The sequence below is a fragment of the Agelaius phoeniceus genome, chromosome 32, assembly GCF_051311805.1.
Source record: "Agelaius phoeniceus isolate bAgePho1 chromosome 32, bAgePho1.hap1, whole genome shotgun sequence".
NCBI classification, from domain to species: Eukaryota; Metazoa; Chordata; class Aves; order Passeriformes; family Icteridae; genus Agelaius; species Agelaius phoeniceus.
Window position 1 is genome coordinate 818,769 of NC_135296.1, and position 17,484 is coordinate 836,252.

Here is a 17,484-nt window from a genome sequence, read left to right on the forward strand (position 1 = left end):
TCAGTTTTAGGCTCCAAATTTTTGGGACCCCCTGCCCATTTTTAGGTTCTGACCCCCCCAAAATTTGGGGTCTCCCCTTCCTAATTCCCTCCAAATTTGGGGACTCCCCTACCTGACCCCTCCCCAAATTTTGGGTCCTTTCAGTCCCTTCCCCTCAATTTTAAGCTTCAAATTTTGGGACTCCTTCCCCATTTTTAGGGTCTGACCCTCCCCCCCCCCCAAAATTTGGGGTCCCCTCCCCAAATTTGGGGTCCCCTCGTACCTGAGGTCCCCCCCAGCTGCGGGGGGTGACAAAGGGGGTCTCAGCACTCGAAGCACAGGAACAGCTCGGCCAGGAAGGCCCCCACGTTCAACTGGGGGCACAGGAGGGGTCAGGGGGGGTTCCCAGTATGGACCAGTATCCCCCAGTGTCCCCCAGTATCCTCCCAGTACCCCCCAATCCCTCCCAGTTTATCCCAATTCTCCCCCTCAGGATTGGCGGCCATTTTGTCCCATGGCCCTCATTGCTTCCAGTCCCTCCCAGTCCACCAAATTTCTCCCAGTTTCCCTCAGTTTCTCCCAGTTTGCCCAGTTTATCCCCATTTTCCCCAGTTTCTACCAGTTTATCCCAGTTTCCCACATTTTCTCACAGTTTGTCCCAGTTTAACCCAGTTTTCCCCTCAGGATTGGCGGCCATTTTGTCCCATGGCCCTCATTGCTTCCAGTCCCCTCCCAGTTCACCAAATTTCTCCCAGTTTCCCTCAGTTTCTCCCAGTTTGCCCAGTTTATCCCCATTTTCCCCAGTTTCTACCAGTTTATCCCAGTTTCCCACATTTTCTCACAGTTTGTCCCAGTTTATCCCAGTTTCCCCCTCAGGGTTGGCGGCCATTTTGTCCCATGGCCCTCATTGCTTCCAGTCCCTCTCAGTCACCAAATTTCTCCCAGGTTTCCCTCAGTTTCTCCCAGTTTGCCCAGTTTATCCCAATTTCCCCCAGTTTCTACCAGTTTACCCCAGTTTCCCACATTTTCTCACAGTTTATCCCCAGTTTATCCCAATTTCCCCCCAGTTTCTACCAGTTTACCCCAGTTTCCCACATTTTCTCACAGTTTATCCCCAGTTATCCCATTTTCCCCTCAGATTGGCGGCCATTTTGTCCCATGGCCCTCATTGCTTCCAGTCCCTCTCAGTTCACCGAATTTCTCACAGTTTCCCTCAGTTTCTCCCAATTTCCCCCAGTTTCTACCAGTTTATCCCAGTTTCCCACATTTTCTCACAGTTTATCCCAGTTTCTCCCCAGTTTATCCCAGTTTCCCCTCAGGATTGGCGGCCATTTTGTCCCTTGGCCCTCATTGCTTCCAGTCCCTCCCAGTTCACCAAATTTCTCCCAGTTTGCCCAGTTTTTCCCAATTTGCCCCAGTTTCTACCAGTTTATCCCAGTTTCCCACATTTTCTCACAGTTTGTCCCAGTTTCTCCCCAGTTTATCCCAGTTTCCCCCTCAGGATTGGCGGCCATTTTGTCCCTTGGCCCTCATTGCTTCCAGTCCCTCCCAGTTCACCAAATTTCTCCCAGTTTATCCCAATTTCCCCCAGTTTCTACCAGTTTATCCCAGTTTCCCACACTTTCTCACAGTTTGTCCCAGTTTCTCCCCAGTTTATCCCAGTTTAACCCAGTTTTCCCCTCAGGATTGGCGGCCATTTTGCCCCATTGCCCTCATTGCTTCCAGTCCCTCCCAGTTCACAAAATTTTTCCCAGTTAGCCCAGTTTAACCCAATTTCCCCCAGTTTCCCCCAGTTTATCCCCGTTTGCCTCAGTTTTCACAGTTTCTCCCAGTTTCTCCTCAGTCTAACCGGGTTTTCCCCATTTTAACCCAGTTTCCCCATCAGAACTGGCCGCCATGTTCCTCCATTGCCCTCACTTGCTCCCAGTCCCTCCCAGTCCACCCAGTTTGACCAGTTTCTCCAGTTTGTCCCAGTTTCTCCAAGTTTATCTCAGTTTAACCCAGTTTCTCCCCAGTCTCCCCCTCAGGGCAGCTGCCATGTTGCTCCGTTGTTCCAATTGCTCTCATTGCCCCCATTCACTCCCACTTTCCCCCAGTTTTACCCAGTCCCCTCCCAGTTTCACCCACTCCTCGCCCAGTTTAACCCAGTTTCCCCAGTTTGTCCCTTTTTTTTCCCAGTTTTCCCCTCAGGGTGGCCGCCATGTTGCCCCATTGCCTTCATTGCCCCCATTCCCTCCCAGTTTCCCCCAGTCCCCCCCAGTTTCACCCACTCCCCACCCAGTTTAACCTAATTTATCCCAGTTTAACCCAATTTATCCCAGTTTTTACCTTCAGGGCCGGCGCCATGTAGAGCAGGTCCTCCACGGCCAGGGGGCAGCGCGTGCGCAGGTGGCGCGCGCCGAAGTCGCGCACGAGCCCCAGGTTGTGCAGCCGGTCCGGGAGCGCCAGCGGAGCCCCAAGGCGGATTTCTGGAAAATTCCAGAGGAAAAAAATGGGGGTTGCACCCCAAAATCCCTCCCGGAGCCCCTCCTCTATGGGACTTCCCTGTACCCCTCATTGGGGTTCCCCCTTTAGGACCCCAAGTTTTGCTCTTGTTTTCAACTCGGGACCTCCCCATGGTGCCCTCAAGTTGGGCTGGTCCGGATCGCTGGAAAATTCCAGAATTGGGGGTGGGGGTCACACCCCAAAAAAGATTCCAAAAACCCCTCAGATTCCCCTCCATAACCCTCCCATTGACACATAACCCCCCAAAGACTCCCCTGTGTTTCCCTATTGGAACTGTCCCCCCTTATTTTCCCCATGGGATCCCCCCATGGCGCCCTCAAGTTGGGCTGGTCCGGATCGCTGGAAAATTCCAGAATTGGGGGCGGGGGTCACACCCCAAAAAAGACCCCAAAAATCCTTCAGAACCCCCTAATAGACCCATAATTCCCCTAAAAACCTCTCAAAGACCCCCCCCCATGTCCCCCTATTAACACTCTCCCCATGGAACTCCCTGATTTCCCTATGGAACCCCTGCCATGTCCCCCCTCAGATTGGTCCGGTCCAGCCGCACCACAGCGCCCCCTAGAGGATTCCTGCATCCACAGGACCCCAAAAAAAAAACCCAAATCCCCTAAATTTCCCCCCAAAGTCCCTCCTTACCCTCGAGGCGCAGGGATTGGGGGCAGTAGAAGTGGATGGCGGCCGCCAGGACGCCCCCGCTGGCCAAATCCTGCAGCCCCCTCACAGGCGGGAATGGGGGAGGCGCCGGAGGAGCTCCCTTGTCCTTCCGGTACCGAATCTTGGCGGGAAAAATTGGGAGAGGGGGGAGTCAAGGAGGTCCTCAAAATCCCAAAACCTCTTCAAACCCCCCCAAAGTGGAAGGGCTCCCCCAAAAAATAAAAAAAGGGGACCCCAAAACCCCCAAAACCACCCTAAAAGTGGCAGGACCCCCCCAAATTTGCCCCAAATCCCACCCCACAGAAAAGGGATCCCCCCCGCCCAAAAATAGCAATGGAAGAGTCCGCAAATCCCCTCAGGGTGGGAACCCCAAAATTCCCCCAAAATCACCCCAAAAATATCAAAAATGGGGCCCCAAATTTGGGGGAAACACCCCCGAATTATAAAGGGAAGGGTCCCCAAAATTCCCCCAATTTAGGGAGGGGTTGGGGACCCCCCAAAATTCCAAAGGAGGGGACACCAAACCCTCCCAAAATGGAGGAATTCCCTTAAAAAAGAGTCAAGGTGAGCCCAAAAACCCTCCTGGAACCCCCAGATCCCCCAAAATTCCTCCCACCCCCCCAAAACAGGAACATGCAGGGGAGGGGACCCCAAATTTTTTTGCAAGGACCCCAAATTTTTGGGGGAAGGGCAAAATTTTTGGGGGGTCCCACCCTTAAATACCCTTAAAAACCCCTAAAAATGCCCCCAAAAATCCCACAAAACTGGGGGTTTTGGGGTGAAATTTTTTTTGGGGGGGGTCCTGGATTTTGGGGAGGGGTCTGGGGGTGCCCCCATGCCAAATTTTGGATTTTGGGGGGGTCCTTACCACCGGAGGTTTATTCCCCGATTCCTTCAAACAGAAGGCGATGGCGTGCTGTGGGAAAAACAGAGTCAGGGGGGCCCCAAAACCCCCCCTGGGAGCCAGAAAATGAAAATGGGACCCCAAAAAATGGAAAGAGAGCCTCAAAAAATGGGGGGTAGGGAAAATTTGGGAGAAAATTGGAAATTTTGGGGAAAAATTGGGAAAAAATGAGGAAAAAAAAAAGTAAAAAAATGGAGGAAAATATTTTAAAAATTGAGGGAAAATGGATTTAAAGAAAGAAAAAAACCCCCCAAAAAATGGAAAGGGCACCCCAAAAAATGAGGGGTAGGGAAAATTGGAAAAAAATTGGAAATTTTTGGGAAAAATGGGGGACTATGAGGAAAAAAAATGAGAAAAAAATCGGGGAAAATATTTTTTAAATGGGAAAAAAATAAATTTAAAGGGGAAAAAAGAAAAGAAGAGCCTAAAATTGGTGAGGGGGCCCCTAAAAATGAAGGGCAGTGAAAATTTGGGGAAAATTGGGAAAAAAAGGGAAAAAATGAGGAAAAATGAGGAAAAAAATGGGAAAAAAATAGGGAAAAAATTAAAAAGGGGAAAAAAAAGGAAAGAAAATCCTAAAGTTGGTGAGAGGGCTACAAAATATTGGGAGCAGAGAAAACTGGGAAAAATTTAGAATAATTGGGAAGAAATTTGGGAAAATTTGAAAAATTTGAAGGAAAATGCAAAAAAAAAGGGGGGAAAAGGGGGAAAAAAAGGATTAAAAAAAAGGAAAAAGGAAAAGGGACCCCAAAAATGAGGAGGGGACCCCAAAAATTTAAAAAATTGAGAGAGAAGAAAGAAAAAAAAGGGAAAAAAAAATCTGAAAAAAATCCCCAAAATGGCGCCTAAAACGTGAGGGCTCCCCAAGCCACGCCCACATTTCATGCCCCACCCACTCATTTGCATACGGTGACACTCATTTGCATGCCCCGCCCCCTCCATGCAGCTTCGTGCCCCTCCCCCCTCCCCAAAATTCGAGACAAGACACAGAAAAGGGGGGGGGAGGGGAGGATGCTGGGGGGGGTCCCAGAAACCCCAAAATTTGGGGGAATTTTTGGAGATTTTTGAGAATTTTTTCCAATTCTTTTCCCGAATCTTTTTTGTATTTTTTCAGAATTAAAAAAAAAAAAAAAAATTAAGCAATTTTTTCCAATTTTAAATTTTTTTTTGACATTTCTGAAGAATTTTTTCCCAAATTTTTTTGAATGTTTTCAATTTTTTGTTTTTTTGGACTTCTTTCCAGTTTTTTTAAATTTTTTCCTGGATTTTTTTTTTTTAATTTAAAAGAATTTTTTTTCTAATTTATTTCCATTTCTGAGAATTTTATTCTCCAGTTTTTGGGAATTTCCTTCCAAAATTTCTGCATTAATTTTGGATTTTTTTTTCTCTTTTTTTTCCATTTCTTTTTTCCAAATTTGTTGGAATTTTTTTCTGGAAGTTTTCCCCAATTTTATTCCCAATAGTTTTTTAATATCTTAGAATTTTATTCCCAAATTTTTGGGAAATTTTTCTGATTTTTTCCCAATTTTTTTGCACTATTTTTTCCAATTTTTACAAATATTTCCCCAATTATTTTTTTATTTTTCCCACATATTTTTGAATATTTCCCAATATTTTTTGAATACTTTACCCAATTCTTTTCAATTTTTTTTCACGTTTTTTGCAATCATTCCCAAATAATTTTCTGAATATTTTCAAATTTTTTCACAATATTTTTTCCACTTTTTAAAAATACTGTTCCAATTAATTTTTGAACTTTTTCCCAAATAATTTGCAATTTTTCCCATATTCTTTAATATATTTCTTCCAATTTATTAAAACATTTTTCCAATTTTTAAAATTTTTTTCCCCAATATTTTTGGAATACTTTACCCAATTTTTTTCACTTTTTTTGCAATCATTCCCAAACAATTTTCTGAATATTTTCCAAATTTTTCAAATATTTTCACCAGTTTTTAAAACAGTTTTGTGCAATCATTTCCTAATAATTTTTGAGACGTTTAAAACATTTTTTCCCACTTTTCTTTTAAATTTTATTCCAATTTTTCCCCATTTTTTCCCCCCCTTAGCATCCCTCAACCCTCCCACTTCCCACCTGGAGCTCCCATTCCTACCAAATTCTGGGGGGGTTTTGGAATTTTTGGAACCCCCCAAAAATCTGGGATGGGTTGGAACAGGCGGGGAAGGATCTGGGGGTGAAATTTTGGGGTAAAAAAAGGGAATTTTGGGCCAGAGCTCAGCCCCCACTTACGGGCACCAACTTCCAGTACCAGCGGGTGGGACACTGAGAAAAGAGGGGGGGTCAGCAAAGGGGGGGCCCCGTTTGGGGAGGGGTCCCCAAATGGCACCAAGCGACTCCCAACACCCGGGGGCAGCAGAGACAGAAAAGGGAGAAATGGGGATTTTGGGGGGAAAAAAAGGGGATTTTTTGGGGGATTTTTTGTGAATTTTTGGTGATTTTTTGGGATTTTTTTTAGGATTTTTTGAGGATTTTTTGTGAATTTTTGGTGATTTTTTGGGATTTTTTTTTAGGTTTTTTTTTTTAGTATTTTTTGGAGTTTTTTGTGAATTTTTGGTGATTTTTTTAGTATTTTTTAGGATTTTTTGGGGATTTTTATGTGAATTTTTGGTGATTTTTTTTTAGATTTTTTAGGACTTTTTTGGGAATTTTTTGCCGATTTTTGGTGATTTTTTGTGATTTTTTTGTGAATTTTTGGTGATTTTTTGGAATTTTAAAGGATTTTTTTTAGATTTTTTTTTAGATTTTTTTTAGTATTTTTTGGGATTTTTTGTGAATTTTTGGTGATTTTTTTAGGATTTTTTTGGGATTTTTATGTTAATTTTTGGTGATTTTTTGGGATTTTTTTAGTATTTTTTGGGGATTTTTATGTGAATTTTTGGTGATCTTTTGGAATTTTTAAAGGATTTTTTTGAGATTTTTTTGAGATTTTTTTAGGATTTTTGGGGGATTTTTGGTGAATTTTTGGTAATTTTGGGGGATTTTTTTGGGGATTTTTTGTGGATTTTTTGGGACTTTTTGGGAATTTTTAAAGTATTTTTTAAGGATTTTTGGTGGGATCTTGGGGGGACTTTTGGGTGATTTTCCCCCATTTTTTCAGGATTTATTTGGGGATTTTTTGGGGAATTCTCCAGAAGATATTTTGGGATTTTTTGGCTGAATTTTTCAGGATTTTTTTGGTGGTTTTTCCGGCCATTTTTGGGGTAAAAAAAGGGAATTTTGGGCCAGAGCTCAGCCCCCACTTACGGGCACCAACTTCCAGTACCAGCGGGTGGGACACTGAGAAAAGAGGGGGGGTCAGCAAAGGGGGGGCCCCGTTTGGGGAGGGGTCCCCAAATGGCACCAAGCGACTCCCAACACCCAGCACAGACAGAAAGGGAAAAATGGGGATTTTTGGAGAAAGAAAAAGGGGATTTTTTAGGGGATTTTTTGTGAATTTTTGGTGATTTTTTGGGATTTTTTTTAGATTTTTTAAAGATTTTTTGGGGATTTTTTTGTGAATTTTTGGGGATTTTTTGGGGATTTTTTTAGTATTTTTTGTGAATTTTTGGGGGATTTTTTTAGTATTTTTGTTAGTATTTTTTGTGATTTTTTTTGTGAATTTTTGGTGATTTTTGGGGATTTTTTTTGATTTTTTTAAAGATTTTTTGGGGATTTTTTTGTGAATTTTTGGTGATTTTTTGGGATTTTTTAAAATATTTTTTAGGATTTTTTGGGATTTTTTTGTGAATTTTTGGTGATTTTTTGGGACTTTTTTTAGTATTTTTTTAGGATTTTTTGGGGATTTTTATGTGAATTTTTGGTGATTTTTTGGGGATTTTTTTAGTATTTTTGTTAGTATTTTTTGTGATTTTTTTGTGAATTTTTGGTGATTTTTGGGGATTTTTTTTTGATTTTTTAAAGATTTTTTGGGGATTTTTTTGTGAATTTTTGGTGATTTTTTGGGATTTTTAAAAATATTTTTTAGGATTTTTTTTTAGATTTTTTTTAGGATTTTTATTAGATTTTTTTAGGATTTTTTGGGGATTTTTGGGTGAATTTTTGGGATTTTTTTTTAGATTTTTTTGGGATTTTTTTTAGATTTTTTAGGATTTTTTTAGATTTTTAAAGATTTTTTTAGGATTTTTTTGTGAATTTTTGGTGATTTTTTGGGATTTTTTTAGGATTTTTTGAGGGGATTTTTTGGAACTTTTTCGTAATTTTAAAAATTTTTTTAGAAATTTTGTAGGTCTTTTTTTTAAATTATTGCTGATTTTTTAAAGATTTTTGGGGAATTCTTTTTAGATTTTTTTAGGATTTTTGGTGAATTTTTGGTGATTTTTGGGAATTTTTAAAAGATATTTTTGGGATTTTTTTGGGATATTTTAGGATTTTTTTTGTGATTTTTTGGAAATTTTTGGAGCTTTTAAAAATTTTTTTTAGAAATGTTGAAGGTACTTTTTAGCAATTTTTGGTGATTTTTTAAAAGATTTTTTGGGATTTTTTTAGATTTTTTTAGGATTTTTGGGGGATTTTTTTGTGAATTTTTGGTGATTTTTGGGGATTTTTTTAGGATTTTCAGGGGGAATTTTTTGGAAGTTTTTTGTAATTTGTTTTGACCTTTTTAGAAATGTTGGGAGACTTTCTTAGGTATTTTTTGTGGATTCTTTGGGAATTTTTTAGGATTTTTGGGTGATTTTTGAGCATTTTACTTGGAATTTTTAAACCATTTTTGTGGTTTTTTCGTGATTTTTTTTGGGAATTTTTCAGTAATTTTTAAGGGTGTTTTTGGGTAGTTTTTGGAGTTTTTTGGGGATTTTTTTTGGTATTTTTAATGATTTTTTGTGGATTTTTTTGATGATTTTTGGGAATTTTTGGGGAATTTTTAATGATTTTTATGTGGATTTTTTAATTTTTTTTTTTTTTTTTAATTTCTGGGATTTTTGGGGGGATATTTTGTGATTTTTTGGGTGATTTTTGGAGGGATTTTTTTGGGATTTTTGTGGTTTTTTGTGATTTTTTTGAGGGATTTTTTGGGGATTTTTGTGATTTTTTGGGGGGGATTTTTTGGGAATTTTTGTGTTTTTTGGTAATTTTTTTGGAGGGATTTTTGGGACCTTTTTTATTTTTTCAGAGCAATTTTTTTCTGGTTTTGGGGCATTTTTGTCGATGTTTTGAAGACGTTTTTAGGGATTTTTTGTGAGACATTTTTATGATTTTTTTGCCGATTTTTGGAGATTTTTTTGGGAATTATTTTGATTTTTTAGGGGGGATTTTTAATGATTCTTTGTGATTTTTTGGCGCATTTTATGGGGGATTTTTGGAATAATTTTATTTTTGATTTTTTTACCTTGTGGCTGCATCCCGGGGGTGCCGTGGAGCTCTCGGGGACCCCCAAATTCGGGGCTGTCCCCCCCCCCTCCTTTTCGCTGCTTTCCTGCAGCTTCCGATTCACCTAAAAAAAGACCCCAAAAATTCCAATTTTTCCCCTTTTTCACCCCAAAAAAAAACCCCAAAACCTCCCAAAATTCCAACTCACCGTCTCCAACCAGGCCAAAATTTTGGGTTCCCAGGACTGGGGTCCCGAGGGTGCTCCAGGGGGGGTCCCCAAATTTCGGGTGGCCTCGGTGACAAAGGCGGCCATGAGGGAATCGATCAGGGCCAGGTGGGCGCCCTGCAGGGAAATTTTGGGGTTTTTGGGAAAAATTTGGGGATTTGGGGAAAAAAATTGGGGTTTTTTTGAGGGGAAAATTGGGGTTTTTGAAGAAAATTTGGGGTTTGAGGGGGAAAAATTGGGGGTTTTGGGGTCTAGGGGAGGAAAATTTGGGGGTTTGGGAGACTTGGAGGGGGAAATCTGAGGGAAGATTTTGGGTTTTTGTGGGAAAATTTGGGGATTTGGGGGAAAACTTTGGGGTTCTGGGGTCCAGGGGAGGAAAATTTGGGGGTTTGGGGACCTGGTGGGGGGAAAATTGGGGGAAATTTTGGGATTTGGGGGAAATTTGGGGGAATTTTGAGGCATTTCGGGAGGATTTGGGAGAACTTGGGGGGATTTGGGGGATTTTGGGGGAGTTTAGGGGAAATTTGAGGAGATTTGGGGGATTTTGAGGCATTTTTGAGGGATTTTTGGGCATTTTTGGGGGATTTTGGGGCATTTTGGGGGAGATTTGGGGACATTTTGTGGCATTTTGGGGCTCCCGGTGCCTCCCCCGCCCTCCCAGGCCTCCCCGGGGTGGGCGTGGCCAATCGGGAGGGGGCGTGGCCAACAACAAATGGGCGTGGTCATGAGTGATAGGCGTGGTCCGTGAAAGGGGCGTGGCCACGGGGCGGGGAGGGTTAATGGGATTGGCCTGAGCCAATTAAAGCCAATTAAAGCCAATTACAGCCAATTAAAGCGGCTGAGCCTTAATGAGATTAATGGGGGGGGGGCCACAGGCGGCTCCCAGTGCTCCCAGTAACACCAGTACCCCCCCAAACCCCTCCCAGTAAGACCAGTACCCCCCCAAACCCCTCCCAGTGCCTCCCAGTAACACCAGTACCCCCCCCAAACCCCTCCCAGTCACACCAGTACCCCCCCAAACCCCTCCCAGTAATACCAGTACCCCTCCCAGTGCTCCCAGTAACACCAGTACCCCCTCCCAGTGCTCCCAGTCCCACCAGTATCCAGTCCCAGTCCCCTCCAAACTCCTCCCAGTCCTCCCAGTGCTCCCAGTATCCCCGCAATCCCCTCCCAGTCCCTCCCAGTGCTCCCAGTAACACCATTCTCCCCTCCCAGTGCTCCCAGTCTCCGCTCCCAGTCCCTCCCAGTGCTCCCAGTAACACCATTCTCCCCTCCCAGTGCTCCCAGTCTCCGCTCCCAGTCCCTCCCAGTGCTCCCAGTCCCCCCTCCCAGTGCCTCCCAGTGCTCCCAGTCTCTGCTCCCAGTCCATCCCAGTCCATCCCAGTGCTCCCAGTCTCTGCTCCCGTCCCTCCCAGTCCCTCCCAGTGCTCCCAGTCTCCACTCCCAGTCCATCCCAGTGCTCCCAGTCTCTGCTCCCAGTCCATCCCAGTCCATCCCATTCTCCCCTCCCAGTGCTCCCAGTCCCTCCCAGTGCTCCCAGTCCATCCCAGTCCCTCCCAGTACTCCCAGTCTCCCCTCCCAGTGCTCCCAGTCACACCAATATGCCCTCCCAGTCCCCTCCAAACCCCTCCCAGTGCTCCCAGTCTCCCCCCCCAATCCCCTCCCAGTCCCTCCCAGTGCTCCCAGTACCCCCCCAATCCCCTCCCAGTCCCTCCCAGTGCTCCCAGTCTCCCCTCCCAGTCCCTCCCAGTGCTCCCAGTCCCTCCCAGTGCTCCCAGTACCCCCCCAGTCCATCCCAGTCCCTCCCAGTGCTCCCAGTACCATCCGGATCGGTTTCTGCTGCAGGTCCTGCGCTCGCACCGGGACCCCCTGCAGGGTGGGGGGGAGGCCCCGCCCCGCCAGCAGCGCCAGCAGCGCCCCCAGGTCCGCGGGGGGCGTGGCCAGCCCGGGGGGCGTGGCCAGGGCGTGGCTCCAGGCCCTGCAGTAAATGTCGGTGGCCAGCAGGAGGCGCTCCACGGGCGGCTTCAGGTGCTCCTGCGCGTATTGGTCGGTGTAAAACGGGTCCCGGAGCTCCTCGGGGACGTTGGCTGGGGTGGGAGAGGGGAGAGGAGGAAAAAAAAGGGGAGATTTGGGTTAAAAAGGGGGGATTTGGGGGGGGAAAAAAGGCGAAAAAAAATTAAAATAAAGAGGTGAATGTGGGGGGAAAAAAATGGGATGGAAGGGGTTAAAAATGGGAGAGAAAGGGTTAAAATGGGGAAGAAAGGGTTAAAAATGGGAGAGAAAGGGTTAAAATGGGGAAGAAAGGGTTAAAAATGGGAGGGAAAGGGTTAAAACTGGGATTGTTGTGGTCAAAGGTCATCTGGGACCCATCACGGACAGATGGACACTGACCCAGCACGGACAGACGGACACTGACCCGCCATGGACAGACGGACACTGACCCAGCACGGACAGATGGACACTGACCAACCATGGACAGACGGACACTGACCCAGCATGGACAGACGGACACTGACCAACCATGGACAGACGGACACTGACCCAGCACGGACAGACGGACACTGACCAACCATGGACAGACGGACACTGACCAGCATGGACAGACGGACACTGACCAACCATGGACAGACGGACACTGACCAGCATGGACAGATGGACACTGACCAACCATGGACAGACGGACACTGACCAACCATGGACAGACGGACACTGACCAGCATGGACAGACGGACACTGACCAACCATGGACAGACGGACACTGACCCAGCATGGACAGACGGACACTGACCCAGCATGGACAGACGGACACTGACCCAGCATGGACAGATGGACACTGACAGCCATGGACAGACGGACGCTGACCCAGCATGGACAGACGGACACTGACCAGCATGGACAGACGGACACTGACCCAGCATGGACAGACGGACACTGACCCAGCACGGACAGACAGACACTGACCAACCATGGACAGACGGACACTGACCCAGCATGGACAGACGGACACTGACCAACCATGGACAGACGGACACTGACCCAGCACGGACAGACGGACACTGACCAACCATGGACAGACGGACACTGACCAACCATGGACAGACGGACACTGACCCAGCATGGACAGACGGACACTGACCCAGCATGGACAGACGGACACTGACCAACCATGGACAGATGGACACTGACCCAGCATGGACAGACGGACACTGACCAACCATGGACAGACGGACACTGACCAACCATGGACAGACGGACACTGACCCAGCCATGGACAGACGGACACTGACCCAGCATGGACAGACGGACACTGACCAACCATGGACAGATGGACACTGACCCAGCATGGACAGATGGACACTGACCAACCATGGACAGATGGACACTGACCCAGCATGGACAGACGGACACTGACCCAGCACGGACAGACGGACACTGACCCAGCACGGACAGACGGACACTGACCCAGCACGGACCCACCATAAACCCCAGGAGACCCCAGCAACGACCACTGGGACCACCAAGGACCACACGGAACCTCAGTGGTCATGGAGACCCCAAAATTGACCTTGGAGACCCCAAAAATGACCCTGGAGACCCCAGCAATGACCACTGAGACCCCCAAGGACCACACGGAACCTCAGTGGTCACAGGAACCCCAAAACCGACCATGGAGACCCCAAAAATGATCCTGGAGACCCCAGCAACGACCACTGGGACCACCAAGGACCACACGGAACCTCAGTGGTCATGGAGACCCCAAAATTGGCCACAGAGACCCCAAAAATGACCCTGGAGACCCCAAAATTGGCCACAGAGACCCCAAAATTGGTCATGGAGACCCCGAAATTGGTCATGGACAGCCCCTAAACCATGGAGACCCCAAAATTGGTCATGGAGACCCCAAAATTGGCCACAGAGACCCCAAAAATGATCCTGGAGACTCCAGCAACGACCACTGGGACCACCAAGGACCACACGGAACCTCAGTGGTCATGGAGACCCCAAACCAACCATGGAGACCCCAACCATGGTCATGGAGACTCCCTAAACCATGGAGACCCCAAAAATGACCCTGGAGACCCCGAAATTGGTCATGGAGACCCCAACCATGGTCATGGAGACCCCAGCAACGACCACTGGGACCACCAAGGACCACAGAGAACCTCAGTGGTCATGGAGACCCCAAAATTGACCATGGCGATCCCAAAAATGACCCTGGAGACCCCAAACCGGCCATGGAGACCCCAAAATTGGCCATGGAGACCCAAAAATCGACCCTGGAGACCCCAAAATTGGTCATGGAGACCCCAACCATGGTCATGGAGACCCCAGCAACGACCACTGAGACCCCCAAAGACCTCATGGAACCTCAATGGTCATGGAGACCCCAAAACCGACCATGGAGACCCCAAAACCGACCATGGAGACCCCAAGAGTGACCACAGAGACCCCAAAATTGACCCTGAAGACCCGAAAATTGGTCAAGACCCCAAAATTGAGCGTGGAGATTCCAAAATTGGTCAAGACCTCAAAATTGATCCAGGAGACCCCAAGAGTGGCCAAAGAGACCCCAAAATTGGTCATGGAGACCCCAAAATTCACCCTGGAAAGCCCAAAATTGGTCAAGATCCCAAAATTGATCCTGGAAACCCCAAAATTGATCCAGGAGACCCCAAAATTGGTGAAGAACCCAAAACTGCTCCTGCCGACCCCAAAATTGGTCATGGAAACCCCAAAACTGCTCCTGCCGACCCCAAAATTGGTCATGGAAACCCCAAAACTGACGCTGGAGACCCCAAAATTCATCATGCAGACCCCAAAATTCACCCTGGAGATCCCAAAACTGCCCCTGCAGACCCCAAAATTGGTCATGGAAACCCCAAAACTGACGCTGGACGCCCCCAAATTGAAACCTGGAGACCCCAAATTTTACCCTGGAGATCCCAAAATTCCTCATGGAGATCCCAAAATCGAACGTTGAGACCCCAAAATGGCCCTGGAGGACCCCCCTGAGCCTCCCCCAAAATCCCGGCCCCGGGTGGGGGAGGGGCAGATTCCATGGGGTGGGGGAGGGGCGGGGCCACGCCCACAGGTGGGGGAGGGGGAGTGGCCACGCCCAGAGGGGACACCTGGGGACGGTCACGTGACCCGGGGCAGCCGTGGGAGCCTCGCCTGGCCCCGCCCCCTCCCCAGGTGTGATTGGCTCCCCCCATCCTGGCCCCGCCCACTCCTGGCCCCGCCCACTCCTGGCCAAAGGGCGATTGAGGGGGGGGAGGGGAGGGGACTTTGACCCCTGGGAGGGTCCAAAATTCACCTGGGGGCGTCCTAAATCACCTGGGGGGGGTCCCAAAAATACCTGAGGGGGTCCCAAAATACACCTGGGAGGGTCCTAAATCACCTGGGGGGTCCCTAAAACACCTGGAGTGGTCCCCAAAAACACCTGGGGGAGGGTCCCAAAATGCACCTGAGGGTCCTAAATCACCTGGGCAATCCTAAAAATACCTGGGGAGTTCCTAAATCACCTGGAGGGCTCCCCAAAAACCACCTGGAGGGGTCACAGGGGGGGATCCTAAATCAGCTGGGGGGGTCCCCAAAAACACCTGGGGGGGGTCCCAAAATTCATCTTGGGGGGGGTCCTAAATCACCTGTTGGGGGTCCCAAAAACAGCTGGGGGAGGAACACCTGGGGGGGGGATCCTAAATCACCTGGGGAGGGTCCCAAAAACACCTGGGGGGGGGGGTCCCAGAATACACCTGAAGGGACCCCAAAACACCTGGGGGGGGGAGTTCCTAAATCACCTGGGGGGGGGGGGGGGGGGGTTCCCAAAATTCACCTGGGGGGGAACACCTGGGGGAGGTTCCTAAATCACCTGGGGGCGTTTCCCAAAATTCCCCTGGGGGTTTCCTCTTTTGGGGGAGGGGGCGACCCCTCCCTCCCCCCCCCCCCCCCACCAGCACCGCAGGGGGCGGCTCCCCGGCCCTGTGACGTCACAGCGCTGTGACGTCACAGCCGCCCCCCCCCTCCATTGACTGCAACAAAAGCGCCCGAGGGGGGGGGGGGGGGAGGGGAGGGGAAATCCCGGGACCCCTCCCCAAATTAAAACCCCCCCCGCAATCAATGGCGGCACCGGCATCGGCCCCGCCCCCCCTTCAACCGGGGACCACCGGGACCACCGGGACCCCTCCCCAAAACCGGAACCCCCCATTCGGGACCACCGAGACCCCTCCGGTACCACCGGGACCCCTCCCCAATACCGGAACCCCCCATTCGGGACCACCGGGACCCCTCCCCAATACCGGAATCCCCCATTCGGGACCACCGGGACCCTCCCCGGTACCGGAATCCCCCATTCGGGACCACCGGGACCCCTCCCCAATACCGGAACCCCCCATTCGAGACCACCGGGACCCCTCCCCAAAACCGGAACCCCCCATTCGGGACCACCGGGACCCCTCCCCAGTTCCGCACTCGGTACCACCCGCCCCCCATTCGGTACCGGAGCCCCTCTGGTAACACCGAGACACCTCCCAGTCCCGAATTCGGTACCGGGACCCTCTCCGGTACCACCGGGACCCCTCCCCAGTCCCGCACTCGGTACCAGCCTCTCCCCATTCAATACCGAGACCCCTCCCCAGTCCCGAATTCGGTACCGAGACCCCCTCCGGTACCACCGGGATCCCCTCCGGTACCACCCGAACCCTTCCCCAGTCCCGGTCTCGGCACCATCCGCCCCCCATTCGGTACCGGGACCCATCCGCAGTCCCAGATTCGGTACCGAGACCGCCTCCGGTAACACCGGGACCCCTCCCCAGTTCCGCACTCGGTACCAGCCCTCTCTCATTCGGTACCGGGACCCCTCCGGTACCACCGGGACCCCTCCCCAGTCCCACACGCGGTACCACCCGCCCCGCATTCGATACCGAGACCCTCTCCGGTACCACCGGGACCCCTCCGCAGTCCCGCACTCGGTACCGGGACCCCTCCGGTACCACCGGGACCCCTCCCCGTACCCACAACCTCAGACCCCCCCTCCCCATCCCCCTCCCCGCCATCCCCCCCCGTTCCCCCCCTCCCTCCCCGGTCCCCGCCCGCTCCTACCGGCGCCGCCGTAGCCGGTGGCGATGGCCCAGGCCAGGCTGGCGGCGCTGCGGGCCCGGTTCCCGTCGTACTGGTCGAGCGGGCGGATCTCGGGCACCAGGAACCCGCGGCGCATGGCGGCGGCGGCGGCCGGAGGAGCCGCCACCATCCCGGGGCCGCCGCCGGGGCCACCGGGGCCGCCGCGGCCACCGGCGCCGCCTTCGGGTGCGCTCGGGGAGGCTTCGGCTGCGCTCGGCTGCGCTTCGGGTGGGCTCGGAGAGGCTTCGGGTGGGCTCGGGTGGGTTCGGCGGCTTCGGGTGGGCTCGGAGAGGCTTCGGGTGGGCTCGGGTGGGTTCGGGTGGGTTCGGCCGCCTCAGAAAGGCTTCGGGTAGGTTCGGGTGGGTTCGGCCCCTTCGGAAAGGCTTCGGGTGGGTTCGGCTGCTTCGGGTGGGCTCGGTGAGGCTCGGAAAGGCTTCGGGTGGGCTCGGGTGGGTTCGGCGGCTTCGGGTGGGCTCGGAGAGGCTTCGGGTGGGTTCGGCCTCCTCGGAAAGGCTTCGGGTGGGTTCGGCCCCTTCGGGTGGGTTCGGCCCCTTCGGGTGGGTTCGTAGAGGCTCGGAAAGGCTTCGGCTTGGTTCGAGGGGGTTCCGGCCGGGGTTTCGGGTGGGTCCGAGGGGGTTCGGGCGGTTCCGGACGGGTTCGGGCGGGCGCGGCGCGAGCGCCAGGTGCGGGGAGGTGGGGGGGGTGGGGGAAGGGGCGGGGCGCACCTGCGGTCACGTGACTGGGGGAGAGAGAGGGGATGGAGGCCAC

At 50.1% G+C, this 17,484-nt stretch overlaps 1 protein-coding gene across 4 annotated transcripts; it reads right to left on the reverse strand.

The window, feature by feature from the left end:
- Positions 1-295: 295 nt before the first annotated feature.
- On the reverse strand, positions 296-16,973 carry LOC129134270 (calmodulin-regulated spectrin-associated protein 3-like). 4 transcript variants are annotated; one of them, XM_077192265.1, is made up of 9 exons: positions 16,699-16,973; positions 11,422-11,687; positions 9,583-9,717; positions 9,394-9,498; positions 7,311-7,343; positions 4,010-4,057; positions 3,124-3,262; positions 2,308-2,447; positions 296-353 (listed from the first exon to the last, which is right to left on the reverse strand). In XM_077192265.1, the coding sequence occupies exons 1-9, from the start codon at positions 16,844-16,846 to the stop codon at positions 303-305; spliced, it is 1,065 nt and encodes a 354-aa protein (XP_077048380.1). In that variant the 5' UTR covers positions 16,847-16,973; the 3' UTR covers positions 296-302. The 4 variants fall into 4 exon arrangements, with proteins under 4 accessions (XP_077048380.1, XP_077048381.1, XP_077048382.1 ...); XM_077192266.1 differs by lacking the exon at positions 7,311-7,343; XM_077192267.1 differs by lacking the exon at positions 4,010-4,057.
- Positions 16,974-17,484: the final 511 nt, after the last annotated feature.